This window comes from Triticum urartu, chromosome 4A (genome assembly GCF_056163025.1).
Source record: "Triticum urartu cultivar PI428250 chromosome 4A, HENAU_Tu73, whole genome shotgun sequence".
NCBI classification, from domain to species: domain Eukaryota; kingdom Viridiplantae; phylum Streptophyta; class Magnoliopsida; order Poales; family Poaceae; genus Triticum; species Triticum urartu.
In genome coordinates this window covers 600,658,216-600,685,730 of record NC_141876.1, presented here as the reverse complement: position 1 = coordinate 600,685,730, position 27,515 = coordinate 600,658,216, and the positions used below count along the sequence as shown (strand labels likewise).

Here is a 27,515-nt window from a genome sequence, read left to right as displayed (position 1 = left end):
TTTCTCTTTTGCATATCCAAAATACTAAATCTATTCTAGCTTCCGTAACTGAATTTGAGACATCTTTTCTTCTCCAAAGAGGAAGGAGGGAAAGCCGGTAAATTTGACCTAACAATGAGAATCTCGTATGAATACAAGATTCGACCACTACAATTCTTTTGTCTAATGAAACTTCCTTCCATCAATTGATGTTGAGAATTAAGCTTCCCGCAAAAAATGCGGAGAATTAAGAAGAACTCCGTTGTCGTTCTTGTTAGAGTCAGCGTCTTGGTTAGGGCTGTGTGGCGGCGGTGATGTCCCTTAATGTCTCCCATGTTCTATCCCCGTTTCGATGGTGTGTCTAGTATCGTCGGAGGGTGTGTGGACGTTTGTCCCCGTCGGATCTTAGTCTTCGGTGGATCTATTTGGATTTGGTTTTATTCATCTTCGTTTAGTTGTTTATAGGTTTGATCCTTCTGATCTACGAGTTTATTCATCGGCAATGATTGCTACTCTGGTACGCTAGTCATCCGTCCGTCCCCACCGCCCCACGCCGCAACAAACCGACCTCGCCTCCTCCGTCGCTCTCGCTTTCCATTCCTCTCCCCTCCCTTTCTATTACTACTACGAGGTCGCACGCGCGTGCCACCTCCCTCCCTCCCGTGGGTGACACCCCACTCCAGTCCAGTCCAGAGAGGCCGCTCGCTCCTTCCTCGGCGCGCGCGCGATGCTCCTCGCCTACTCCGCATCTGCCTTCGCCGGCCAAATGGCGGCGCTCCTCCTCCTCCCGCCCCGCCCTGCCGCTCCGGCGCCGGCCCCCGCGAGGCGGCGTGGCGTGCCCCGGCACGTTGCACCGGCGCCGCGCCTCCTCTGAAGCCCTCCGCCACGGTTAGTCCCCGCCCGTCCGCCCGTCACTCCAGCTCCGGATTTCCTTTCTGGGTAGTCCGACTGAGCGGCGCCGTTTTCTCGTCAGGATATCTAGAGCCAACAGTTAGAATTAAAGCGGCCTCAAAATGGGCAGGACAGGCATCTCTCCCCCTTTCAGAGAAAGCAATAATAACAACTTCGTTAAGCTTTTGGGGGAGATTTGCCTCTGCCAAAATACACGGCAACAGATTTTTCTTTTTCTCAAATCAAGGAGTAGAATTTCTCTGAAAAAAGAGACAAGTATAATAATTAGTTCAGTCTAGCTTTCACCGGGTGTCAGCCGCCGTCAAATCGGTGCAACAGAGCGCCGCAACCAATTCAGGACGGACAGTAACAAGTCATGGCCATTAACAGAGCGTATCTGAGCTGCGGTAATGGAAAATAACACTGGTTCTCCATAGCTTCGTAGGAGTCTGCATTTTATTGCGACTGAATGAATTCCATGGCTGGAGATGAGAAATTGTCAGGTTTTAACTATCTGTGTGACGTGTACGTCTTTCAGTGTTATGAAGCAGGTAGGTAATAGATTTACAAAGTAGGCATGATTCTCATCAGGAGTACAGAGTTTGGGCTCCACATGTGAAATTTTTGCCTGAAACTTCCATAAATCCACATTGCAGGTACATATCCTGCCTCAAAGAAAATGTTCACCATTTCTTGATAGTGCTCTATTGCCTGGTGGAAATGAATTGGCCGTGCATGATGGAAGGCTGTTCCAGATATTTGGAGGACAGCAGCAGAAAAATACCCTGCCGTGTACCTCTGATAGATCCTTATCATGATCCTCCGTCTGAATTGACTTATAAGCAGGTACTTGTTGAACTATCATAATGTTTTGTTGCTGCCTGAATATCTAAGACATTTGAAATAGGAACACAAAGTAGACATCAATGCACGGTGTATGCTGCTTCTTTTGTTACTCTGTAGCTGTTTGAAAAAGCTTGTGTAGTTGACGCGCAACTTACAAATGCACTTAGTTGCAAATAAATAAATTGAAGCCTTTATGATTTATTAGAGCTAGGAGCTGTCTGCAGTTCCAAACCATTGTTGCTTGTACATTAGGTACTGCATGAAATGTATGATATCTCTGTTGGATTCCATCGAACAGTACCCTCTCCTAAACTTAGTAACTTACTCTGCTCATGAATTTTTGCTGTTGTCCTCTGCCACCAAATCATGATCTTCAGAGCAAAGGACAATCCATCATGGCTATTCCTTGCTGGCATCCGACCACCATCCTACACAAAGAAGTGTCTCCCTCATTACAAATTTCAGCTAAAATAAAATAATAACATGACATAAATATTAGAGAATAATAGAAAATATTATTTGGCTGTATTACTACAATATCAGCAAAGCTATTGACTTGTTGAGAATTTCGTCAAACAAAACATGAAGCTGTTTACCACACATATGTGCATAATTGTACTTCCCCCCATGCATGTACATGTAGAACAAGTGTGAACGCCAGATCTATGTATAGAATTAGGAATGAAGTGCTCTCCTTTGGCAGAGAATTTGTAGCAGCAGTAGACAATTGATCTACAGTCTGGAGTGTCCCAGTTCTTACTCAGGACATATATCTACCTCTAAAATGCTGTACATTGAACTAGACAGAATTACGCAGCTCAAATTTTGTTTCATTTCCACTCACACTGTTCAGCAACATAAGCACGGAAGTAGCAATTTCCCTACTAAGCTAAAGAAAGGACATGGAATTGCTCAATACCTTGTCGAGTCCTTTATGAATCCAAAAGCATAAACTTCACCCAGGTTAAAACGAATTATGTTCTCAAGACTGCAAGGTTAGAAAAATCAATTTTAAGAAGCTCAATCTAGACATATATACGACTAGTCTCATAAGTAGAAAATAGAGCTATGTGGCCGTTAAGGCAGAAGCAGTACTTGTAGCTACTGGAGTTCCATAGCCGAATAGTCCCATCAAGTGAACCTGTAATCAGCAACGGAAGCTCTGGGTGCAAATTAACGGCAGTGATACATCCAACATGCCCTTTTAGCTTATCAACACATTCACTAATCTCCAGGTTCCAGATCTGATTCAGCAAACAGTAGGTGTATATGGGTGACAGCTTCACAAGAGTGTATTCACCAAATAAAAATTGGGTGTCTGGAACATACCTGCACAGTCCCGTCTGTGGTGCCGAAGATCAGATGCTGTCCACCAGGGCGTGTGAAGTAATTAACACAGACCAGGCTTTCCACATGCCCATCCAATGTGATGCCATGGTCCTCGGAATTAACATCCCAGATCTATCAATTAGAAACACGTTCAGAATCAATGGGCCATATATAGTTACTAGTAAAATTAAGATAGGGGGAAACACAAAAGGAACTAACCATGGCACTGCCATCCGCAGAAGCACTGGCAAAACTACTGGGGTAATCTGGGTTAAACGTTATTTGAGTCACTCTGTTAGTGTGCCCCTGAAATGTTCGAGTACACTCCCAGTCCTTTTCCCAATCCCAAAGCTTAATCAGGTAATCATAATCAGATGATGATAGCACAAAGGGGTGTGTTGGATGCACAGCCAAACATGTGATAGAACCATCGTGACCAGGAAAGCTCCTGACACCTTTGTCTTCATGGTAATTATGCACGTGAATATACCCGTTGTCATCGCCAGCGACAACCCATTTCTTATGCGCGATAAATTTAGCTGCTTGAACTACAAGGTCAAATATGATTTCACGTAAATTTTTGTATGGTTAAGTGTAAACAACGAAATGTCAAGTCGTAAACAATCAAGTGAGATAAAATCAATGAAAGTATGCGTGCCTGGTTCATCTGTGGCTTCAAAGGAGGTCAACAATGTCTGTGAATCGGTAAAGCACAACTTTTGTTCAGTTCAAAATATGTTTTTGACATAATGGAAGATTTTGTTTCTCCGGCCTCCGCATTACTGATTCAAAAGTGAATGCTATTCGGTCACGTACCATTTTATGGTAGTTCCAAACACGAAGGTTACCCCCATGATGCGTTGTCATGATCCTGCATTATTTGAACATGAACAAATTCTGTCGTGTCATTCTGGTGCCCACCCACACCAAGATCAACGACCGAAACTAGAATGTGCACACTCACCATGGCTCCGATACATGCACATCTATGGACGACACTTGCTGAGTATTCGGCATGGCAATTATCTGCTTCAACATCCAAATCCAATTAAACTTAACACCAGGCATATATCGTCAGTGAATCCGCACTATGTGTGGGATTCACTAAAAAACAAACAAGCAGAAGGGAAATATAAAGGAAAAATCACCTCAATTGTTGATTGAGTTGGCTGCCGCGTCAACCCAAGGAAACCCACAGAAACGAATGAAGATGTTTGTTAAGCAGAAGATTTTTATACCGTATTTCATCTAATAAGGCTTACCTCAGACACGGTCCCTCCAGTTGGTGGATCATAAGTAACTGGCAGCACCACCTCTTGCACCTCATCTCTACCCATATCCTTGGCTTTCTTAAAGACGTAGTTGTACTCAGCGACAACCGAACCTTGGTCAATATCTATCAGGTCATGATCACCAACCGTGAAGCTATGCAATGTGAAATGCTCATCGTTGTCCAGTTGTGATTGTTGATGCTTGCGTGTTGTCACAGCGAGCGTGTAGGTGCACCTTGGTGGCACAACACCGCAGATAGGGAGCTTTGTCAAGTATCTCTTCTGGCTCTTGGTCAGTAGCATGAATGATATGTGATTATCCCCGTTGTTGTGTAGCTGCAGCAAGCAGGAGATGGACTTTTTTGGCTCGAAGGCAAAGAACAACTCCGGAGGGTGGACGCTGAGCTGTAATTGTGAAATCAACTTATGGCCAGCTAAACAGGTAGGAAATTGAGCTTGAAAAAAAAAACAGGTAGGAATGTATGGAAAATTGAAATCCATGTGTAGGATCCAAAACATACACGGTCGTATATGTGTGTCCGTGTATTGAATGATGATGTATACCTGATATAAAGAATATCCGGGACCAACTGTTGATTCTTGAACAACCGGAGATACCCCTTGAATCGTGCTCTCTAATGCATTTAAAAGATGAATTATGTGAGCTAAATTAGGCCTATTACATGGGTATGCATCCACACAAGCTTGTGCAATCTTGGCGCATATCTTCATTTGTGGGTTGTCCACCTTTAGCGATTTATCCCACTGCGAAGTTTAAACATACAACAAAGATGACATCGCATTGAAACATGAAACGGTATAATAGGAGTTGAAACTAATGCAAACTCAATATAGTATGTAATGACATTTGTTACGTCAGAAATTAACCTAGACAAACTAATTTAGTTTGTTCAAAGTTTATTCGCAAAATGCCACAAGAAGATAGTCCTCACTTCGAGCAAAAGTAATTGTCACATTATATTTGCTTTTTTGGGAAAGAACACATGTACTGTTTTAACTGGAGCACCCAACACATTATACTAGTGCTAATTCTGCCTTTTATTTACTTTCGGTCAAAATTACCTTTGTTGTTTGTTGTCGTCTTGTTTTTCAGGTTTCCATGGTGCGCTGTAATTGATTATTCCCTGTTTGTGTTATGACTTCTATCTGTATCATTTCTTCAGAAATACTAGCCGTAAGCGCTTTTTAATTCATGTGTTGTTTTTTTAGTTCATTCCACCCTTCTTCGTTCCACACATTTGGTGAGCGCATTGTGAATTATTTTCGTTATCAAGGGCATTATTTTAAATGTAACATTAGAACTTATGGCTGTTGATTTCCATATCTTGCTCAAAAGCCTCTAATTTAATTTAATCAGAAGTGGTAGCTTTTCAATGAAAACAAGTCATTTTTCTTATTGAAGTGAACTAGGATTGAGTATTTAACTATTTACGCAATAATAGCATGAAAATTGTAAAGGTCATGATTCAGCGAAATCAACTAGAATGATGAGATAAAATTCCTTACATCTTTCATATCATGGGTGTTATCCCCGAATAGTAGTTTTATTATTATTATGCCCAAACTGAATACGTCCGACTTAAATGACATTTCTCCAGTCTCTATCGTTTCTGGTGCCATGAATAACCTGTGTAACGACATAACAGTTAGAGCACTTTCAATGCACATTGGATAGATTTGGCATCATGAAATAAGAGTTCTGAAGAAGCTTAGCTTACTGTGCTCCATTAATAAATTTAGTTATAATTCTAGATTGTCCTTCATCGAAGCATCTAGATAAACCAAAGTCCATAAGTTTTGGCTCCATGTGAGCATCGAGCAGAACATTCTCTGGTTTGAGATCCAAATGAATTATGTTTTCCTTGTGAAGATAATTGATACCTTGACATATCCCCTTAATAATGTTGTAGCGGATCTGCCATTGGTCTACATGGGATTTCTCTGCGAAATAAGGAAAAATGGCATTCAAATAGTTAACATGTTTGCACAATTAAGATCACATTTAGGACACAACATCCTCATAGATTTTCCTACATTTCGCAGTTTGGGCGATAGATTGTCAAGGCAGAAATGTTTAATTAGGTTGTCTTTACTAAAACCTATTGCAAACCTTGAGTACTATATACCCACTTTTCTCTATTGATAGTATTTGTATGCTAAATAAGTTAGTTAGCCTCTATGTTCTATGCACTCTCGAATGTAAGAGTCATACTTTGAAGACACAATTAGTAACATTTTCAGGAAATGTACATCATATGACTACAAAAATAAGAACCAAGAAGGGAAGTTTGGCCCGAAGAGCCCACTCCTAGGGTTCCCCCCTCGCTCCACCGCCGCCGCCGGCCCCTTCCCCTCCCCTCCCGCGCCTCCGGCGGCCGGCCGCGCGCGCCACCCCGCGCCCCGCCTCCCTCCTCCCTCCTGGCTGCCCCCCGCGTCGCCTCCCCGAGCGAGGCGACCGGGGGCTCATCTCCCCGCCCCCCAGCGCCCCCCTCCCGTTCCCCGCCTCCCGCCGCCGCCATCCGGCGCCACCGGGCCCTACCCGCGTGGTGTTGACGGCGGCGGCGGCCGTTCCTTCCCCGCGCGCGGTGCCACGGCTCGGGTGGTGCGTCCCGCGGCGGTGCTCCTCGGTCAGCGGTGATTCCGGCAGCGGCGGCTGCTCCTGGCGGCGCTACTCCGGGTGGCCTAGAGGCGCTGGCGCAGCCACTTGGCGGCGCGCTGGCGCGATGGATGGTGGCGGCGCCCTCCCGGCCCAGATCTGGGCCCTTTTGGGCCCCATCTGGGTCTGGGCGGGCCTGTCTCGGTCGCGCCTGCGGCGGCTCCGGCGGGGCCGGTGGTGGCGCGGCTCGTGCGGGGGGTGGTGGAGTCGGCGGCACGTCTACTGCAGCTCGGCGACGGGTGCTTCACGAGCCCCTTTTGGGCTAGGCTGGGCCTCGAGCGCCTGGTACGCTCCCCTTGCCGCGTCCGGTCGGTGACCACCGATGGCGGTGGAGGTTGTCTCCTCCGGCGTGGTTGCTCTCGCTGCCGTTCTTCGTTCCCGGCTACTCCCTCTCGCTCTCGTCGGTCTCGCTTCGATGACCACGGTGAGGCGGCGGTGATGATGGCAAGGCCGTGGTGGCGCACGTTCGTGGGTGGCTTGTCTGGTGGAGCGCGTCGGACCGTTCGGGGTTGTGGGTGTTGGCGGATGGGAGAAATCCGGGCCGGCTTGCCGGCACCGACGCGGTGACGCCCATGGGCGCCATCCTTCCTTCCTGAAGGGCGTCGGGTCTTCCCCTTCCCCACGCCCCTCCGCGTACCGGGGGAAACCCTAGGACCTGTCCGGGCAGCAGCAGCGTCGTCGTCGTGTTCCTTCCTGAAGGTGCTGCTTGGTATGCGGAGGTTCGAGGTGCCTGGAGCGAGGTGTGGTACATCTCCGGTGGGCGCAACGGTTTTGGGTTATCTTCGTTTTCGTCGATCCGATGCTGTTGACGTTATTTTCTCTCTTCTTTCTCTTTTGTTTCTTTTGGGCATGCTTGTGCTGTTTGCCCCAGCATTGAACTCTTGGTTGTATCGGGCGGTTGCTATATCAATATAGCGGGGCGAAAGCCTTTTTCTCAACAAAAATAGGAACCAAATCTTGAGCATGTTAGAGTATTCACACAAGTGGTTAGGGCTTCTTCCTGTGTAGGTAATTTGATTCGTGGGATTGGAACCATGAAGAACTTCTACTAAGGATTCCTTTGCACTCTATTTTGGAGGAAAAAAATTCCCATCCACTCAAACTTCTTGCTACAGTTCCATTATTTTTTTCCTGTGGTGTGTAAAGCACTTTGTAGTTTCATGTAGGCTTCAAGAGTGCATAACATTCCAATCACACGCTTTCTTATTCCTATCTTTTTGAAATGCTGCAACAAAAAGATGCTTTAATTCCTTTAAGAAATGACTTGTCTGACACCGCTACACGGTGAAGCTATTTGTTAGGGACTAAAATTATAGTTTGTAATGGTTGTATTCCTTTTCTAGGACATGATCAAATCTCATAATTTTAACTAAAAATCAAAGTTAGACTACAGCCTAAAGCATGCAATACTTCAGAAAATTAAATTCCGAACTTTAAAGTGTGATATCACTCCTTTAATGAGAACATAGGTAAATGAAACTGCAAGTTATCTACCTGTAAGATAGCGTTGAAGGCTTCCATTAGCTACATACTCAAAACAGAGAAACTTTTGTGGTACTTCTGCCATAATATATCTTCCATTGATTTCTGACAGTTCCTCTTGCGTATCTGAACAATAGCCAAGAAATCTTACTATATTGTTGTGCTTTGCCATCATTAGACTTTTAATCTCATCTGCAAATAGCTCATCAGAAAATCCCTGCAGTGAGGAAAGCTTCTTCACAGCAACATTCCTGTTTTGGAGAACTCCCTGTTTTATTCAAGGTATTTGTATGACATAAGCATCTCCTATATGAGAAAATGGACATTCGTGAGGCAATCAAGGACAAATCATACCAGGTAAACAACTCCAAACCTTCCATGGCCAATCTCTTGAGAGAAGTTTCTTGCTATGGATTTTATAAGTGCATATGTTAGCTTAGCCGGCTCTGCACTTGTGTTAATCAATATACTCTCCAAGGTCTCCAGTTCACTTGCTTGATGAGGCATGTCTACAACTACAATATAAATAGCACTCAGTAAAAACATGTACAGTAAAATTTAAAAAAAATACTGCAGTAGAGATAAAAGAAAGTTTAAACTTTAAAGTAGGCCAAGAACTGGCGTCAGGTGTTGGTTGGCACTAGTTTTTGATCATTGGGATTTTTGTATTAAAGATTGAGAAGATGAAGTGGAGAAGGCTGGACGTGCATAAGAAGTGGAACTATTGGTGGGAGCAGTATGGATTAGTAGTTGTTTTGTGCTGGTGAATCGGACAACCACGGATGAAGGAAGTGCATGGGCTGATAGAAAAAAAAGGGGCTCTGATATTTCTGATGATGTGGCTCCATGAGATTGCAGAAAAAAAATCTATTTAATGATTGCTAGTGGAGTTTGTCTATATAAGATATATAGATTTCTCATACTCACATAAGGTTACTTCCAACAAGGCATTTAATGATATCTAAAATTTCTCTAACATTGATCCACCTCACAAGAGATCTGGATCATCATCAGTACTAAACATAATATGTTGAGCTCATAAAAGGTTTATAAATTGCAAATTCTTTGATGGTTCTAAACCATATAATGCTCTTATACGGAAATGAAAATATAGACGGTATTTTTCAGATAAAAAAGAAGAATAACCTTACCTCTTCTTTCCACTGGTGAATCAATTTCAATAGTTTCTACACTGTTCAACTGACTAACTATGTCCATCATTGTAGGCCTTTTACGCGGGTCAGTCTCCATGCACTTTATTGCAATCTCAATACAAGTCCTCACTTGTTTGCAATCTCCTTCAAGTGATGGATACATCGGTACCTCTTGTAACCTTTTGCACCAGTTTTGGTGCACCTTCAAAAATGAAACATAGAGTACATACCCGTACATGTATGTTAATAGGTTGCTATATATATCCAGACCAATTACATCAAGGAATTTCTTAAGAATACAAGAGATCTGTTTGTAGTAACAAAAAAAGTTTTCTGAATTTCCTCACAATTTTGGAAAATGGTGTTTATGATTTTTCTCTTTGTTAACGGAGTGAAGCTCGCGCTAAAAAAAGTGCTTTTATCACATTGATTTTTATTTTGATGGCTCTGCTATTTCCCCCATCTATAATCTGCCCAGCCACCTCGCTCATCCATGTGTGCAGTGGCGGTGCTAGATATTAAAAACTGTGATGTCAACCTTACCCATTCACGCTTGCATGTTTTAATGTGATGAGTATGACAAAAACTGTGTGTTTTGCATAGTTTATGATGTCAGTTGACATCACAAATAGTGTGTATCGTCACCACAGCAAGCATGCATGAACTTCGGTCTTAGGAGGAGCTCTTTAGATGTAATTATCTACAAAGTTGAGACACTTATTTTCGGACGGAGGGAGTAGTAGACTTGCTTACAGTGGACAAGGTGATTCAATCCAATCCTCAAACGAGAGAAGAAAGTTAGGCTATGGCGGTCTATTCACCATCCGGTTTCTCAAACCAAACGCCCACTAATGAATAAGCCAGCACTTGAGTAGAAAATAGCATTATCATATGGTCTTTTTCCAAAATTAACTTTGTGAAATTGTTTGAAACGGAGAGCCAACCATATGTTGGGTAGTTAATGGGGTGGTTGTATCCCTAGCCGACTAAGGATAAAACATGTTGGATGTCATGTGTGTATTACCAAGTCGGATCAACCTTTCAATGGTTGGTAGGAACGCGGTGTATGTGTACCCCTCCATAGCGGGAGGCATATATGGGGTGGAAGAACTACAACGAACTCTTAGCAGGGGCCAAAGGACAATGCAACTTTTAAATGCTCAATCAAGCTAGTATAACAAGCAGCTTTGGAGCCAAGAAATAAAGCAGACTTCACAGATTTATAGTGCTCTTGTTCACACCTAATTAAAATACAACTTTAGCAAAAGCAATGGTGGCATTTTTCCCCATAAGTAAAGATTTTGGTGCCGTTTAGTTTTGGTGGCAATGATATCACACAATTATCATAAAAAACGAAAAAATAGGAAAATAATTACATAATAAATCTGGATAAATGAAGATGGATTAAACTGCATATCTCGCTAGTGGTGGACCAACATAGACTATAATATTTAGAGGAAAGAAAAATATCATGAATATCATTGTGTAAGCAATTCTTAAGTATTAGAGTTGTATATGAAATACTAATTCCTACCACACAATTGTGCACAAAGTAGCTTCTTTTCCAGAGAAAAAAAAGGGGGGGGGGGGGGGGGACAAAGGTAAGTAGAGTAGAAAATAATTGAAGGGGCATGTTTTAGAAGTTGCCTTTCCCCGGCCCTAAACTTGAGAGCAAAATTTTAGCAGCCTATATCCAAAAGGAATTCTGGAGTTGAGGTTGAACTAATGACATTTTGGACTAAAACTTTCTGGTGACATACATTAAAAATGGTTTAATATTAATGTAAATCTAAACTTATTCTTACATGCTCAATACATTCCAGGTCGTCCATGTCACCAATGTTTGAGTAGTCGAAAATTTCAGCCACCGTCTTTTTTTATTATAACACCCAAGCTAAATATGTCATACTTAAATGAGATTACTTGCTTGGTTATGAATTCTGGTGGCAAGTATCCACTGCAAGCGAGCATAATGACAAGGTGAGCACAAATAATCAGTATTGTTTAGTTAAGAGAAAAATGTTTATTCAGATGAAAATAATAATCTTACAGCGTGCCTAGAGGAAATAGGGTCATCTTGGTGTTTTCTTCGCCGACTAGCCTTGATAAACCAAAGTCCGCGATTTTGGGTACCATTTCCTCGTCTAGCAATATGTTGTCTGGCTTTAGATCCAAATGTGTTACATGAACTTCATGAAGGTATTTTAAACCCTCGCAGATCCCCTTTATTATTTTGAACCGTGAGGACCAATCTAGTCCAGCATGCTTCACTGCAAGAGCAGTATATAGGAAGTATTTTGAGAATGCAATTTTGGTTGTAGATTTATATCAATCAGATGTAAAATAAGTCAAAGAGCTAAAGAACATACATTTGTAGAGATGGACATACCAGAAATAAACCTACCGAGGCCTCCGTTGGGCACAAACTCGAGGCAGAGTGCCCTGTGTATCTCAAATGCACGTACTGTTTTCCCTTCATGGAGTACAAGTACTTGCTCTTCTTCATTGCAGAAGCCAACTAATTTCACAATATTTTGATGATTCAGCCTCTTAAGGTGCTCAAATTCAGTTTTAAATTGCTTTTCGTCAATCCCTGACATGAAACGGAGCATCTTCACGGCAATCACTTGTCCATCTTTTTGCACCCCCTATTTCACCAACATTTAGAATTACTTAATTAATAATCTCTCATGAAATCCGTTTCCTCAAAACCCAATGCTAATTCTCCTAATCCAAACAACCACTTAAACTCGTTATAGGGGCCTTTAGAGGCGTTTTAAAGTGCCTTACATAATCTACCGTGTTGTAGTGTTTTCCTCTCGCTCGAAGGGGGCGACAACGATGTCTGCTTGCGCGGCAACCTCGGGTAATACATGTGCACTGACGCGTCCGCCATGCCTTGAAATGCGATGCGGTGGCAGTTCCAAGTGAAGGGGCTGCATGTGGCTCTGCATTTTCAGGGGTGCTGTCCCTGGGCTACCACCCCCGCTTGTCAAAGGCTACAATACTGTATCTCCATTACTTTGATAAACTACTGCCTCTGTCTGGGTTTATTGGGCCCAAGAGCAGGCCTCGTAATTTTGCTCTGCATGATAAGTGCAGATTTCTCCCTCAATATCCCTCCTGATTCTACGTGACTCGAGCTTCCGCCGTCCTGATTTATTGATCCCCTTCATATTTTGTACTAAATTTTGAATATAGATTTAACTAACAAAATGTTAACACATGTCACCACAAATTATATTGATGGATTCGTATTTGAACATAGTTTGCCACAATATATTTTATGCTATGTATAACTTGTATTTTATTGGTTAAAAATATGGTCAAAATATGACCCTAAATAAGAGGGGGACTAATAAATCAGGATGGAGGTAGTAGTCATTAATTAGCTTGTTTGATAAATAAGAGGAGAGAAATTCGTAGCAGATGCATGCACGTCCACCGAACAACTCCAACTGCTACATCTAATTATGGGAGGATAAACCTCCATGCACTTTAATCGGACACGGAGCAGGAAAAAAATTATACATGAGTAATTGTTGTACCTTGCCTTGGTCCTATAACCTCATAAACCCGGACGGAGGGAGTATACGAGTACACGAATGTCAGATGTGTCATGAACTTGGAAAATGATTAATGCTGGTGATTTTAAGTACACGTTGAGTTGGGACATGAACTTGGAAAAAACTTCTAGTGTGCATTGAGGTTTCCCTTTTTTTATTTCCCAAGCATCTTGACATAAAAAAATCAAAAACATTGTGAAAGATATATTTGTGCATTCAACGTGTATTTCTCAAAATTAAAATAATCCGTTAGAAGAGGTATGCACATCAGCAAATAACAACTTGGAACATTTTTTTCAAAATATGTTGGCAACTGTTTTAAGACATGTTGAACATTTTTTAAGCATGTTGAACTTTTTGAAAAACATGTTAAATATTTTTAGATGATTGTTATTATGAGTGATACATAGTACATTGCTATATAGTGATAACAGACTTGGGACGGGCTAGCTCGTGCACTCTTTATATCCACCAATGGCTAATATAGTCTGCTAGAGTATTTTGCCAACATGGTTAATTTAATAGAAACTTCCCTGGAAATATGAGACAGAAATGTGTAGTCCAAGGTTCGCTGATGTTGCAGCCAACATTTCCCGCACACACACCCTAAATCATTTTAGCCTCTTTAAACGACTTCGTGGCATAAATATGACCACTTGTTAATAGACTAATGGGGTGTTTCATTTTTTCCCTCCCACGGTGTCATTTATTGTGAAACCTACTTGGGTCTTGCATATTTTTTTAATATTTTGTACGGAGATCATCACGAGGTCTCACGTTTGATCCACCGAGGGCCAATTTATTTTGTTGTTGTTTATATGTGTGGGAGGGGGTATTTTGCACACACAAGTAATTTTGAGGCACACAAGTTTTTCCTCCTAAATCATTTTTAGCCTCTTAAACGAGTTCATGGCCTAAATCTGTTCACTTCCTGAGTTTTCACCCAAAGTGTACAACCACTTTGAGTAATGGACTAAGGGCATCTCCAACACTGACCCACAAATTTGCTCCGGCATCCATCCGCGGATGGGAGGGAGGGGGACCAGTCCGCGGATACGGATGCAGGGTCCAACCATCCAATGCTAGCCACATTTGTCCGCTTACATTTCAAACAACGTTTCAACTAATCGGACGATGTTCATGCAAACACGGCAGATTTCATCGAAGTTTGAATAGTAATATCACAAATCATCCATACATAGCATGCAAATAAGTCTAGTATAATAGTAGTTCAAGTTCAACGAGACTAACCGGATGTTCAACAAGTTTTTCATGAACGGATCATGTCGGCCCACACATACTGCCCCTTCAGCTTTATCCAACAGTGTGTGTGTGTGTAAATGGTCGTCCCTCTTTCGTGTGATACATTATGGCAGCACGTGCGGACAACATAATGTATAAACTAACATTGAGTGAATGATTCAATCAACAAATTGAGCAAGAAGAAGCAAAACGTACGATGTCCTTCTCTACCACACGCAATAGCCACCATGCCTCCAACCTACCAACCATGTCATCACAAAACTTGGTGATGGAGGTCCAGATGGCATACCGTCGGTACGATAACAACCTAACATTGTGTTGTTGGATGATGTGCATGTTGTAGGATGCAATGTGCTTTCGCGCATGAAACAAACCATGCACGCGCTGGCCAGAAGATCCCCCCCCCTCCTCTGCTCCTGCCTACAAAATCCACGGATACGGCCAACCACAACAACTCATCCTCGATGGTCGAGTACCTTGCCATCCTTCGTACTCTAAAAAATGACATGACGCTAAAAAATTAGCTAAATGGTATTTGACCAAACACCTATCGGGCATGGTGTCCGCCATGGACGACGTCGACAGGAGGCGGATTGTACCTGACAACGGACGGGTCCTGGGTGGACGACACCGTCGTGAAAGGCGAGCGGGCGCGTCGGTGCTGGTTGCAGAGGTCCGGCAATGCTGGTGTGCCGGCCGGAGAGGTACAGCGGCAGGGTCAGAGGAAGAGGATGCGGATGCAACGCAAGGGGGAGAAGGGGCGGAATGGAAGAAGATGGGACCGGGAGGGGGAATTTAGTGGGAAGAGGGTGTTAGGGTCACGCACTGAATTTTTGGCCTAAATGGTGCAACTAGTTTGAGTTAATCGGGCCCATTTCACTCTTTACCTCTCATGAAGCCTTTTATTGTGAAACCTACTCGAGTCTTTAAAGGCATAATTTTTTAATATTTTTGTACGGTCATAATCATTGTAGTTCCAGGAAACTGTCCTAAAATCAAATTTACAATAACTTCTACAATACTTATATTAAATTTTATAACAAGGGGTCAAGTATATTTATCATCGTGTTCATGTGCAAATTCTAGACTTTTGTGTGTGTCATTTTTTATTTATATACTCACACAAATCCAGAATACTAGGTGCATCAATTTTCATGAAAGTCAAACATATGTATGTTTGACCACGATTATAGAATAAATATCGACATCCGTAATATAAAATAAATAAAATATGAAAATACTTTTCATGTGGATCTAATGGTACAAATTTGGTATTAAAGATATTAATGCGTTTTTTCTATAAACTTGGTCAATCATGCACAACTTTAAGTTTTGAAAAAAAACTAATACACCTTATATTTTGAAATGGAGGGAGTACCTTATAAACGTCTCCAAATGTACCACTGCCAAGCTTCCTCTCATCGGCAAAAGCATTTGTAATATCTTTCAGAAATTCCAGGGATAGCTTCATTGGCTCATCCCTTATGCTGGGATAAATATCCTTAAAAAAAAGTAGTTATGATCGTAGGTCAATTATGTAGGCAAATTTTGACAATCAACAATATGAGATCAAACCTATTAACGGCCTTTACTGGCCATAGGGCCTACCTTAACAGATGGCGATCAATTCTACCCACTACAATTTTCCACAAACAAAACTAACAATTGTTCAGCAAAAAAAAACTCATATGCACTATATGCCAATAAGGTAATTTCCCATAATTGGGAACTTCAAATATTCCAGAAGTGTTCGGACCTGTTCTATCTGGTGCTCTAGGTCACCTATAAGTTTTTCAGTGTTGATCAATTCAGAAACAATGTACTGTATAGTGGGCCTTTTCTGTCGGCTCTGGTCGATGCATTGTAGTGCTATCTCGATGCATCTCTTGACTTGGTTGCAATAAACTTCCAGTAGTCTGGGATTTAATGTTCCACGTAGTCTTTTCCTCCAATTATCATGTACCTTGCAACATAGAGCTAGAATGATAACACAAAATGCAAAAGTGCACAACATTCATAATTCTTATATCCAAATTGGACGGTTCAACTGATAGAAAGATGGGAAAGTTTTTCGATCGTATGGAATAAATAATTAGGGGAACTTATAGGTATACTTACATGCTCAGTAAAACTTTTTTTCGTTAATTCAGCAATACTTGAGTATCCTTCATGTCCAGCCATTATCTTTCCGACTATAACTCCCAAACTATAAATGTCAACCCCCCTTGTAATCATTCCTTGATGCATATATTCTGGTGGCATATATCCCCTTCATGCATGTAGAGTAAAGTTGTTATTTTTGCAAGATAATTATTCGTGAGTTTACAAAACAACATAGCCAGTGCATGTTGAGAATAATACATTAATTTTGAGCAATTGTAGGTAACTGAAATTCACAACATAAATTAGACATCAGAGATTTAAAAAATACTAAAAAAAATGGTAGTAAGAAAATACGAGCTTGTTAAAATTCCGTGGCAATCGATGGACATAATGCTTTGGCATGAGGCAACCTACATTTTACCCATATAACTCATTGACGTCGTAGTTGTTGCAGCACCAAGTAGCCTTGATAAACCGGAATCTGATAGTTTTGGCTGCATATCATTATCTAGCAATATATTATCAAGATTTAGGTTCAAGTGAAGTGTGGAGTTCTCCTCATGCAGGTACTTTAAACCTTCGCATGTCCCTTTGATTATTCTGTAACGCGTGTGCCAATCCAATCCCGAGCTTGCATCTGTTAAAAAGCAAAGAGAAAGAGGTTGGTCAAAGGTATGAACTGAAGAACTCGTTTTTTCACTGCATGCTTCTAGGAAATGGACGTGCAGCCCAGCGAACACAGTTTATTACCGGAAATGTGCTTGGTAAGGCTACCGTTGAGTACATACTCGTAGCAGACCACCCTATTCGTCTGCTCTGCAGAAATCTGTTTCCCATTGTCATGTAGTACAAGTACACGCTGTGATTCATTGCAGAAGGGAGCCCTGCTCCAGTGCTCCCCCCTAACCTAATTTCAGAGGGGTATTTTTGTCCCCGCGAATTTGTTTTTTTCCTGGCCCGCCGCAGCCCAGATCCAAGCCCTGTCTAGCCCTGTATAACCCAGAACGTATACGTACAGTACTCTGGTCCGAAAAAAAAACATCACACAACCCCATGTCCACGTAAGACCCGCCGAATCCAATCATTCACGCGAGCAGCTCCATCAATCTCGCGAGCATTGACGCAGCTCCATAAGTCACGTAGTAGATCTCCAGCGGCGGCTATCTCGTCGCTGGCGATCTTGTCGGACAGCGAGCGCGACAACATCGTGAATCTTCAACGAGCGCGCACAGGTACCGCATCCCACGTCCCCCCTCTAGTCTCGCTCGCGGCAACATCGAACAAACTGCCGCCGCCAGTGGTAGTCGTTAACCTAGCGGGGCGGGTAACCTAGCTACCCGGCGGCGCATGCGATCGTGGATCTTGTTCCGGTAGTGCTGCTCCTCATGATTTGGTTTCACGTAGCGTCGGTTGCCGTCGGCTGTGCGCACCACCGGTATCGTTATTTGATGTGGCGGCTGACCTAGGTATCCGGCGACAGAGGTAATCACAGATCAAGCTAGGTTTTGAGATCGTGCAGTTCCTCGCGATTGAAAGTGATCACGATGGGTGCCGTGGCCATCTTCCTTACTAAGTTGGGCAGATCTGAACGGCCTCGGTTGTGGTTGTTTACATAACATCCGTGATCGTGTGCTATGTGTTTTATATTTCATCATTGATAATGTTTGCACATGTGATGATACATAATATTGGTTGTAGGAAATGGCGGACGAGGAGTTAACTGATATCATGGTAGACATGGAGTTTGGAGAACTGATGAAAGACTGGATAGAAGATTGGTCAGATGATGAAAATTCAGATCGTGAAGATCGGTCAGAGAATGGGAACGAATGGGACGATCTTAATGTGAGTTGCATTGTCATGTTGTAATTTTTTGGTGGCATCCGACAACATTAAATCTTTGTGTTGAAAATTTATAGATCGATGAGCTTGATGATGATCAGGAAAGCAACTCGGAGCTCTCGAATGAAGATTACATTAGTCAGGTACGTAAGTGAAAAATTTTGTTGCCATGCAAATTGAATTTCTTTTGGAATATTATATGATAAGTAATTATGTATTTGTGTTGTATTTTTCAGTTCATTTCCGAATGTCATAATGCGTACGACTATTACGGTGAATCCGACGCGGAGACAGGCCTTAATGACGAATCATTAGATGCACCTGGTTCTGGGGAGTCCGAGTCATCGGTCATCATGAGTGAGGTATGTGTGTAATCAATGTTCTATGGAAGTAAGTAATGTTAAACCTTAGAAATCTGTTTTCATGGTTGTGGTTTGATTGTGTAGGTGACACAAGATGATGGGGCAAAGAATGTCCAAGATACTGCCAGTGCAGATGATAAGAGGGATATGTTCATGCAGATAATGGAAATGACCTTGCGTCTCACGATGCTGCGTATGATTTCTACAACAGCTATGCTAGAGATAATGGTTTCAGCATTAGAAAGAATAAGGTCAGGTATAGCAAAACAGAGTCATGTCATATGCGTTATAGGTGGTTTGTTTGTTCAAGACAAGGGAAACATGACAGCAAGTTGCTAACCGAGGAAGGACACAGCCGTAGGCTCAGAGCCGAGACACGTTGCTTTTGCGAAGCGCACCTGACCGTCAAGCTTGACCAAAAGCGTGGGGTTTGGTATGTTGAAAGTTTTGAGGACAAGCATAGCCATATGTTGGCAGGACCGGACGAGGTACCTTTTCTTTGGTCCCACAGAAAAATCAAAGAGTACCAGAAGCATGAGATAATGTCCATGGGAGCTGCAAGGATTAGAATTCACGACATGATGGATTGCTTCATCAGCAAACATGTATGGTACGGCGGTGTTGGTTTTACCAGGCGTGAAATATACAACCTTTGCGCCAAGGAGAAGAGGAAGCTGCTTTCAAAAGGTGATGCTGCCACAGCCATAGGCATCATGGCCAGTAGGAAACAGAGGGATCCTAGCTTCTTTTTCGAGTACAGGCTAGATAAGGAAGGACATTTGAATAGGATGTTCTGGTGCGAGTCCCAGTCTCGTCATGACTATGAGGACTTCGGCGACGTGCTTGTATTTGACAACACGTACAAGATGAACTGCTATGGTATGCCATTCATACCTTTTGTTGATCTTAACAATCACCGGAAGACCACTGTTTTTGGTTGTGCCATAGTTTCGGACGAGACCGAGGAGACATACGTGTGGCTTCTACAGACTTTTTTGAGGTCCATGTGTCAAAAGATGCCTAAGAGTGTTATCACAGACGCCGACGCTGCGATGATCAAGGCAATTCGCGAAGTCTTGCCAGACGTGTGGCACCGTATATGTACGTGGCACATAGAGAAAAATATGAAGATTCACCTCAGTCACAAGTCCTTGAAGGAGTTCCGAACTCTTCTGTACTACAGCACGTCCACGGCAACGTTTGAGGAGAGATGGCACGCATTTTCCAAAAGATGGCAGTCGGAAAAAACTGTAACATGGTTGAGGCCGATGTATAAGAAGAGGAGACTGTGGGCCGCGGCATATCTAACTGAGGGGTTTTGGCTTGGCATGAAAAGCAACCAGCGGAGTGAAAGCCTGAACTCATGCCTTCACCTCCACCTAGACAGTGAAATGACCCTGGTGGATATGATTTTGCACTATGAGAACGCCGTTGTGCATATCCGTGAAAACGAGGCGCGAGATGACTGCATTGCCTCACAGAGTTTACCGGTGCCAGTTACTAGCTCGAGGGAACTTAAGAAGCTGCTTCTCACGTCTTCACTCCAGCAAACTTCTATATGTTGCAAGATGATCTTAGAAAAACTGACGGCATGGAGATTGTAGAAATTAAGCTGGGAGACGGATCATAGCAGTACATCGTGGCCTGGAAGAATAACCGGAAGCGCCGTTTTTGGGTGGAGTATACACCAGTAAATTCCGCAGAAACTATAAGGTGCAGCTGCAGAAGAATGATTCGAAAGGGTCTACCTTGCAAGAACATATTCCATGTACTGAAGCACTTGAACATATCTGAAATACCAAAGTGTTTAGTTCTTATTCGGTTCACGAAAGAAGCAAGGTTGGGACTGCCCGCGAGGCGCACAAGCGATCTGTTGGGATTTGGTTGGACTGGGGCCGGGGGAAGAATGAAATATAGCGAGGTCAGAGTGTTAGCGTCTGAAGCTATGCATGCGGCATGCAAACACCCTGCTTTGTGGGATCAGTTACAGGAGAGTTTGAAGGCTGTGATAGCTAAGAGTCATGAGTATGATCTGCTACAGGAAAATGTGTTGAAGCAAACAAATGACATCAGTAAGTGTGCAGTTGAATATGTGGACGATGGTGAAGGCAACATGATTGAGGTTAAAGATCCCTATGAAAGTGTCAAGCAAAGGTGCAACAAAGGCAGATGAGAGCCGCCCTGTCTTGAAAAATGGTAGACCACTCTCTTTTGATGAGTTGAAAACCCGGTGCGGCGCTTGCAAATTGGTAGGACACACTAGACGTAGCAAGAAATGCAAACAAAATCAGAAGTAAGTGTTTGTATGCATTGTGGATTATTAAAGTTTGTACCATTTATTAACTTAGCTTGTCTTCTATCAGGTGCAGAAAAGTGGAGAAGGAACAAGAGTAGAACACTTGCTTCAATTATTTACTGTGTTGATCAGCCGGCTCATACTTCGGCTAAGGTAGCTGTAGGCGCTTGTGTTTCTTTGGTTTGGAGGCTTTGGCCCCGTGATTGTATCCTTAGTGTATTAGCAGACGAGATCCCAGTCTTTGTTTAAATAAAGTAAGATGTTTCCTTGTAAACAAAAATCAAAAAAATTCTTTACTGTGTAATGACCGGGGCGGGAGGTAGAAAGAATATTATTGTACATTTCCCCTGCCCACGTCCTAAATGCCATTAAATAAGTAACTGTACCACTCTCCTCCCCACCACACACTCACCCACCTCCCACGGGCGCCGGTTCGAACTCCCCTCTTATCCCCACCTACAGTAGATCGAGAATACCCTCGCCGGCGACCGCTGCAGCCGCCTCCATGGAGAGAAGCCTCGGCTGGCAGAGAGCGATGATGGACCTCGCCGGCGATGACGAGGGGTGGCGCGCGCAGTTGACGGAGGTGTGCGGCTGGTTCCCCAGCACGGAGATGTTGGTCAACCATGCGCGTGGCCTCGTCAAAGTCCTCACCGACGCCGAGAGGAAGCGCGCCTTCCCCTACGGCCGCGGCGTCCTGCCGGTTGTCCTACTCATGTGGGCAATCCGAGAGGCCACGCTGAGCGACTCCCCTGTTCAGCGCGCAAGGTGGTGGATGTACCGCTCCACCACCATGACGCTGCGGCCAGATTCAGCACGCATCACGTCGAGGGCGGACCGCGTCGACGTCGAGCTCGCTGTCCCTGTGCCCGTCAGCCCGGACTACCAGGTCTGCCATGTGTCGAAGCCAGTGCTGCCATTGGACCATGAGGAGGGCGAGGAGGACGCTGTGTAGATGGTAGAGCCGGTCGCCGTCGAGGGTGGCAAGACAATGCCCATCGACGTCGACCTCCTTCCCCTCCTCCCTAGCATAGTGAAGGTGGAAGAAGAGGAGGTGGCTCAGGATTAGGTGGCGCAGCTGTCCAACAGAACGGTGGTCAAGAAGAAGGCTTCTCCGTGTGTGGTGCGCCGCTCACGCCGCCTCAAATTTCTGAAGAAGTGAAGATGGGCACAGTTGCTGAAGGAGGAGGAAGCTGCTGATTATCTTAAGTTAGGTATGATGTTATATGTTTCAGCATATAAGTTAACATTATTTTGGGTTTGATGTTGGTTAGGTATGCTTTTATATGTAAGCATATAAGTTATGCAATCGGTATGGTTTGATCGGGTTCTTTGTGGCTGAAGAACTGAATATCTACTGCTCACCCTAAGTGGCAAGTTTAGTTAAATTTCTGAATATTGAATATGTATTGTTGCTTTGCTTCAGTGTTGCATGAAAGCTGCTAGATGTTGCTCCTATGTTGCAACAAGACAATGAACTAGTCTGCTACATAAATCAGTAGTGTTGCTAGGTGATGTGCCCATGTGCATCACATACCAAATATAGAACATGCCAAAAGTGCATTGTCTGTCAAATACAGGACATGCCAAAAGTGCATTGTCTGCCAAATATAGAACATGCCAAAAGTGCACTGTCTACCAATCATGATGGCCCCATGTTATTTATGCTGAAATCTCTATTACACTTTGCCCATAAATGAATAGAAAATAATTTAGCATCATTTCATCATGTCAATTACAATGATGTCAATAACTTTATGAACAATCTACTTGCTAACTATGACAGCAATCATAATGGCAAGCAGGCCAAGATACAGAAGACCTCCAAATCCTAAAATCCTATCCCTATAGAGCAATATCTCCTTGTGCATCTTAACCATTGCCTTCTTTTCTTTCTCATTCCTTTTAATTTCAGCTTCATATTCTGTAATCTTAGTCTCCAGTTTCTTGTTCTTCATGGCAAGATACTTAATGACTGAATTTGCTTTGCTATCCCACTCCCCATCAACCCATTCAACTTACTCAGAAGTGATATCATCCTAAATAAATCACGAGCAATTCAAGTCATTTTATAACTGAACTTGTCGCTGCAAGCGTTAAACACTGAACTTTTTTGCAGCTTGACCGCAATAGCAGTACTAGTTTGAAGATCATGCTCAGTACACTAACCTCAAACACACATCCCCCGAGTGCGCTGCCAAAATTGTCTGCATCTATGCAGACACGGCCACTAGGAGTTTCCTGATGACCACATAGATGGAGCTTGTCATGGCCACAGGTGATGAATTATGGGCGATAATGCTGGGATGTAAAGAACAACGGTAAAGAACTTACCTTTTTGCCACCAAAGTGTAGGACTGAAGAAACCCTAGCCGTGGGTTCTCCCGGTCCGCCGCCGCCCACGAAACCCCCGTCCCCTGTTCCACTAGATCCGCCGCCGCTGCCTCCTGTGACACTGAATCCGGCCCACCTGCTTGCAGGACCCAGGGTTCGACCTAACTTGCGGTCGCCACCGCTCTTCTCGCAGCCGCCGCCCGACGTCCAGCTCGCTGTCATGCTTTCGCCGTCGAGATTTGGAGGCGCAAATAGAGAGGGAGGGCTAGGGATTTGGAAAGGGAAATGAGAAAAGGGGAAAGATCGATGTGAACCTGGCAAAATGGGCTGGTGTAGCGCTGTCGGGAAGATAGCCCACCTGTGGGGCCCCTCACGTGGTTAGATGGGCCATGCCTGGCATTATGGTGAGTACAGAAAAAGTTAATTATACATATAATAAAAAACGACGGGTTTGTAAAACAAACTAGAAAAACATGATGCTTGATAACACGCGATAGAGCCAACGAGCTGACATGACTAATTTTGATGAGTGTAATATTACATTTTGGCTTGATATATTTACTTATCTACCATGACTACTTTTCATAATAATGTGATGAGGGGGAATTACTAGGAGATTATGCAAGATGATGACATGCAGATAGCTAAGGCGGAATGCTAAGCTTGGTAGAGTTTAAAAAAAGTTAAGATTGTGAAATTTTTAATATGAAACTTACGAGAGCAGTTGAAGAGAAAAATAGACTATTATAAAAAATTGGAGAAGGAGAAAAATATTAAGCAAGAACACTTGATAAGTGAAGCCGTGAAAAATACAATTATAAAAAATTGGAGAACGAGAAAAATATTAAGCAAGAACAATTCATAAGTGAAGCCAAAACTTTATTGGTACGACCAAATTGTCTTCTCCGAGCGAATTTTACGACTGAATTGTCTTGTACGAGCGAATTGTCTGACAGACACATACACATGCATGTGGCCTGTTTATTACATAAAAATTATAGAACCCCTAAGATAATCATGCCGTCGAAACCTTCGAACGGACTAAATCCAAACCGCTAAAACTTCAATCTTACATGCCGCATGAATTCTTCAGGCGCCTTTTCCTTGCGATTTCGTGAATTTTGTTCTTCACACACTCCATCGAGTTTGAAGGTGACATAATCAACTCTGCGACGAAACGTCTTCTCCTTGCGTCAACGGTGGCCTGCAAAAAATGACATAAAGGTTACATGAACCGAAGTTGCTACACCACCATAGTAGCTAGTCTACAAACGAAAATAACAGCATACCTGTGTAAATTGGCGGGTGATTCGGTCCCCGTCCCAATGTTCTAGACATTCTGTGACAAAAAGGCCACAAGAGTTCCTGGTACATATGCAAACATTAGCGGTGGGCAATACAAACATGTGTGTTGTTGTTTGATTGTGCATGATGTCCTATTAACTCACCCATCCTCTTGCTGGGGTATGTCATACTCGTTGATAGGCCACTTACTTACGTCCGGATATTTCCCTGGTGTAATAAGATTTGCCTGACGCATATCGTTTGCTATAGCCATTCGCTATAAAGAGGATAGTGTTAAAGAACAATCATAAACAATATGTAAGAGCAATGGTACAAATGTTGGTTACATTACCAGTGCTTTAATAGTCCTTTCAGTCAGGTCCAGAGGATAGAGCGAATCGAGAACTTGGAATTCTTTCTTGATCATGTGCATGACCACGGTCATCCAGTGGCTATTGTCGATATTCAACGCGATATACGTCTACAGTGCAAAAAACCATTACGGATCAAAAGAAATACTTGATGAACTATCATGTAGTGATGAATTACAAACATTACATACCTTATCACGCAAAGTATACTCTTTCATGACTCTATTAACTGCTCCAGCTTTGGTTAGAGCACTATCCATGTTGCAGCTCGATGGCAATGGATCATCATGTGCGATAGCACGATCTACAAGGAATTTGGACCTCCACGCTGGACAGAGGTAACGATCATGACCAACACGCAGCTCCAAATGTCCCATATAAGCATCAATAACCTGCATAGAATATCAGCGCATTACATGTTGAAAGTTGAGACATAGATTATTGAGCATTTTAAAAACAGGACATGCAAGTAGTACTTACATCGTCCGACAGCCATCTATGAGCTAGTACCGGTAGAATCCTTTCGGAAGTCAGAGTTATGCCACGCCCTTCACTGTAGTAATTTTTTTTCTTGTTCTTCTCAGTGCTAGCAGCTAACTCGACAAATGAAATAGCTGTATAAATTATTTCCGGCGTCAACTCATCTGCCACAACCTCCGGCACATTATTGTTTGAAAATAGAGCTGCATGAAATAATATGAACGTCAACAATGGTGATCATATGCATTGGTAGTAAATAAAAAAATTAAGAATGTTAGTTACGATACCTCTAGTAGCAGTACTAGTACCAGAGGTTCTCTGACCACGGCTGGTACGCCTGCCGGGCTTGTCAAGTGCGTAGGGGGATTCAAATTTCTTGGGAATGGTCCGCTTCCGCTTACCGGACATAACCTCCTCATCCTTATCGATTGTTACACCCTTTTTTCCATTCGCCTTAGCCATGAACTTGCTAACAGAAGATGGACAAATGTCTATGTCCGATGAAGGTGCTAGAGTAGAAGTACCAACCACCCAAGGGTTTTCCGGTGTACCCCCACATACATCATTACGCTTAACAGGTGAAGCTTCCTTGTGTCCATTCATCTTCGGTGGGGTTTTCTGTTTGGCAAAATAAATCGTGTGAACATTTCTGGACGTAAAAAAATTAAACGAGAAAATTATAGACAGAAAGATAAATACATAGTACCTCAGGAATGGTTTTATGGTCGGGAAGCACTATATCAGGCTGCGTCATGTCAATGATCGACTGTCCATCACTGTCCATGTCTTCCTTGTACACGAATTCCTTCTTTTCATATGGACCATTCTCGAACGAATCCACTTCGTCCGGATCATTCTCCGCGGATGGCACGGCAGCAGCCGGCTTGTACATGACACCTGCTTTGTTCAACTTCTCCAACAACCTCTGCAATAGAAATATAAACTTAGTAATGGTAGCATGGTTTAAAACAGCAAACATACTGTAAACTATAAAGTTTGGGTGTGATACCTCAGCAACTTGATCAGAGATTTGCCTCATCTGGGTGTGTATGAAGTCCATGCACCGCTTCATTAGAAGCTCCATCAAATCTTTTGACAATGCGGTTGTCGTCGACTTCTTTGCGTTTCCAGTTGCAGGCTTGATTTTTGGCTTCATGGTAGGCGCATTATTTGGGTTTTGGGCTCCTGAGCCCTATACTCCTAGGTGATATTATTTTCGATGTGCATGCGATATTGAAGTACATGTGATGAATAAAAAATAAATAATATTAAGTTAAAAAACATTTAAGAAAGACGAAACACAATGACTTACCCTTACGTTACCACGGCAGCGCCCATTATCATAGTTGAACCTATCTCTCCTAGTGGCTGCACCTTCTGTCCAGTTCCTCATAAGAGGTTGTATGGACAAGTTGGGATTATAGGCGCATTCGCCTTTGACCGGTTGCACCTTCTCCCAGTACAAGTACTACAAAAAAATATAAGGATTTAGAGTTAGTAATACATCACATAAAATTGCAATGATATGATAATTGACATTATGCAACAAGTCTCATATGTGTACCTGCAAGAGAGCCAAATTGCCTTTCGGCCATTGGTGGAGGTGTTTGCCTTTCTTCACTATGCGAAGGCAATCAAGGAGAACACGCATGGTGAAGGCATTCCAGTTAATCTTTGAAATACGTTTCACATCTTCGACTAAAGCGTAGTACTGCTTTGGCACAATCTTGCTCGACATGGGAGCAATAATTGTTCCTAACAGGACAAGCACTACTTTGCGAAGGAAATCGTCGTCGGTGGCTTTACTTTTAATTATGTCCTCAATGAGATTATCTATCACTATGTTTTCTGATGTCTTACTGAGAAATTGTGGCGGCACCCGCTCCTTCATGTCCTCTCCTTCTTCAGTTAGAATGTCCGAAGCGGACAGTCCTTGGTTCTCGAGGTTAAAGATGCACTCAACGTCGACCGCACCGAGAGTCACC

The 27,515-nt window shown here is 43.1% G+C and overlaps 3 protein-coding genes and 1 pseudogene across 3 annotated transcripts; 2 read left to right on the top strand and 2 right to left on the bottom strand.

Annotated features, from left to right (window-relative positions):
* Positions 1 to 1,710: 1,710 nt before the first annotated feature.
* Positions 1,711 to 9,726, bottom strand: LOC147977148 (uncharacterized). The gene is made up of 15 exons (XM_087521080.1): positions 9,627 to 9,726; positions 8,830 to 8,990; positions 8,488 to 8,743; positions 6,056 to 6,278; positions 5,910 to 5,964; positions 4,308 to 5,081; positions 4,194 to 4,214; positions 4,010 to 4,071; positions 3,833 to 3,916; positions 3,704 to 3,771; positions 3,265 to 3,593; positions 3,046 to 3,177; positions 2,812 to 2,960; positions 2,636 to 2,704; positions 1,711 to 2,144 (listed from the first exon to the last, which is right to left on the bottom strand). Exons 1-15 carry the CDS (start codon positions 9,724 to 9,726, stop codon positions 2,090 to 2,092), a joined length of 2,538 nt encoding a protein of 845 aa, XP_087377206.1. The 3' UTR covers positions 1,711 to 2,089.
* Positions 9,727 to 11,489: 1,763 nt separating this feature from the next.
* Positions 11,490 to 17,767, bottom strand: LOC125554840 (cysteine-rich receptor-like protein kinase 37). The gene is made up of 5 exons (XM_087521079.1): positions 17,651 to 17,767; positions 15,837 to 15,959; positions 12,019 to 12,277; positions 11,680 to 11,899; positions 11,490 to 11,586 (listed from the first exon to the last, which is right to left on the bottom strand). Exons 1-5 carry the CDS (start codon positions 17,765 to 17,767, stop codon positions 11,490 to 11,492), a joined length of 816 nt encoding a protein of 271 aa, XP_087377205.1.
* Positions 17,768 to 18,229: 462 nt separating this feature from the next.
* Positions 18,230 to 19,104, top strand: LOC147977147 (uncharacterized). Its single transcript, XM_087521078.1, has 4 exons — positions 18,230 to 18,406; positions 18,481 to 18,546; positions 18,640 to 18,765; positions 18,850 to 19,104. The coding sequence occupies exons 1-4, from the start codon at positions 18,263 to 18,265 to the stop codon at positions 19,102 to 19,104; spliced, it is 591 nt and encodes a 196-aa protein (XP_087377204.1). The 5' UTR covers positions 18,230 to 18,262.
* A 242-nt stretch (positions 19,105 to 19,346) lies between these two features.
* LOC147977146 (protein FAR1-RELATED SEQUENCE 5-like) lies at positions 19,347 to 20,938 on the top strand (annotated as a pseudogene).
* Positions 20,939 to 27,515: the final 6,577 nt, after the last annotated feature.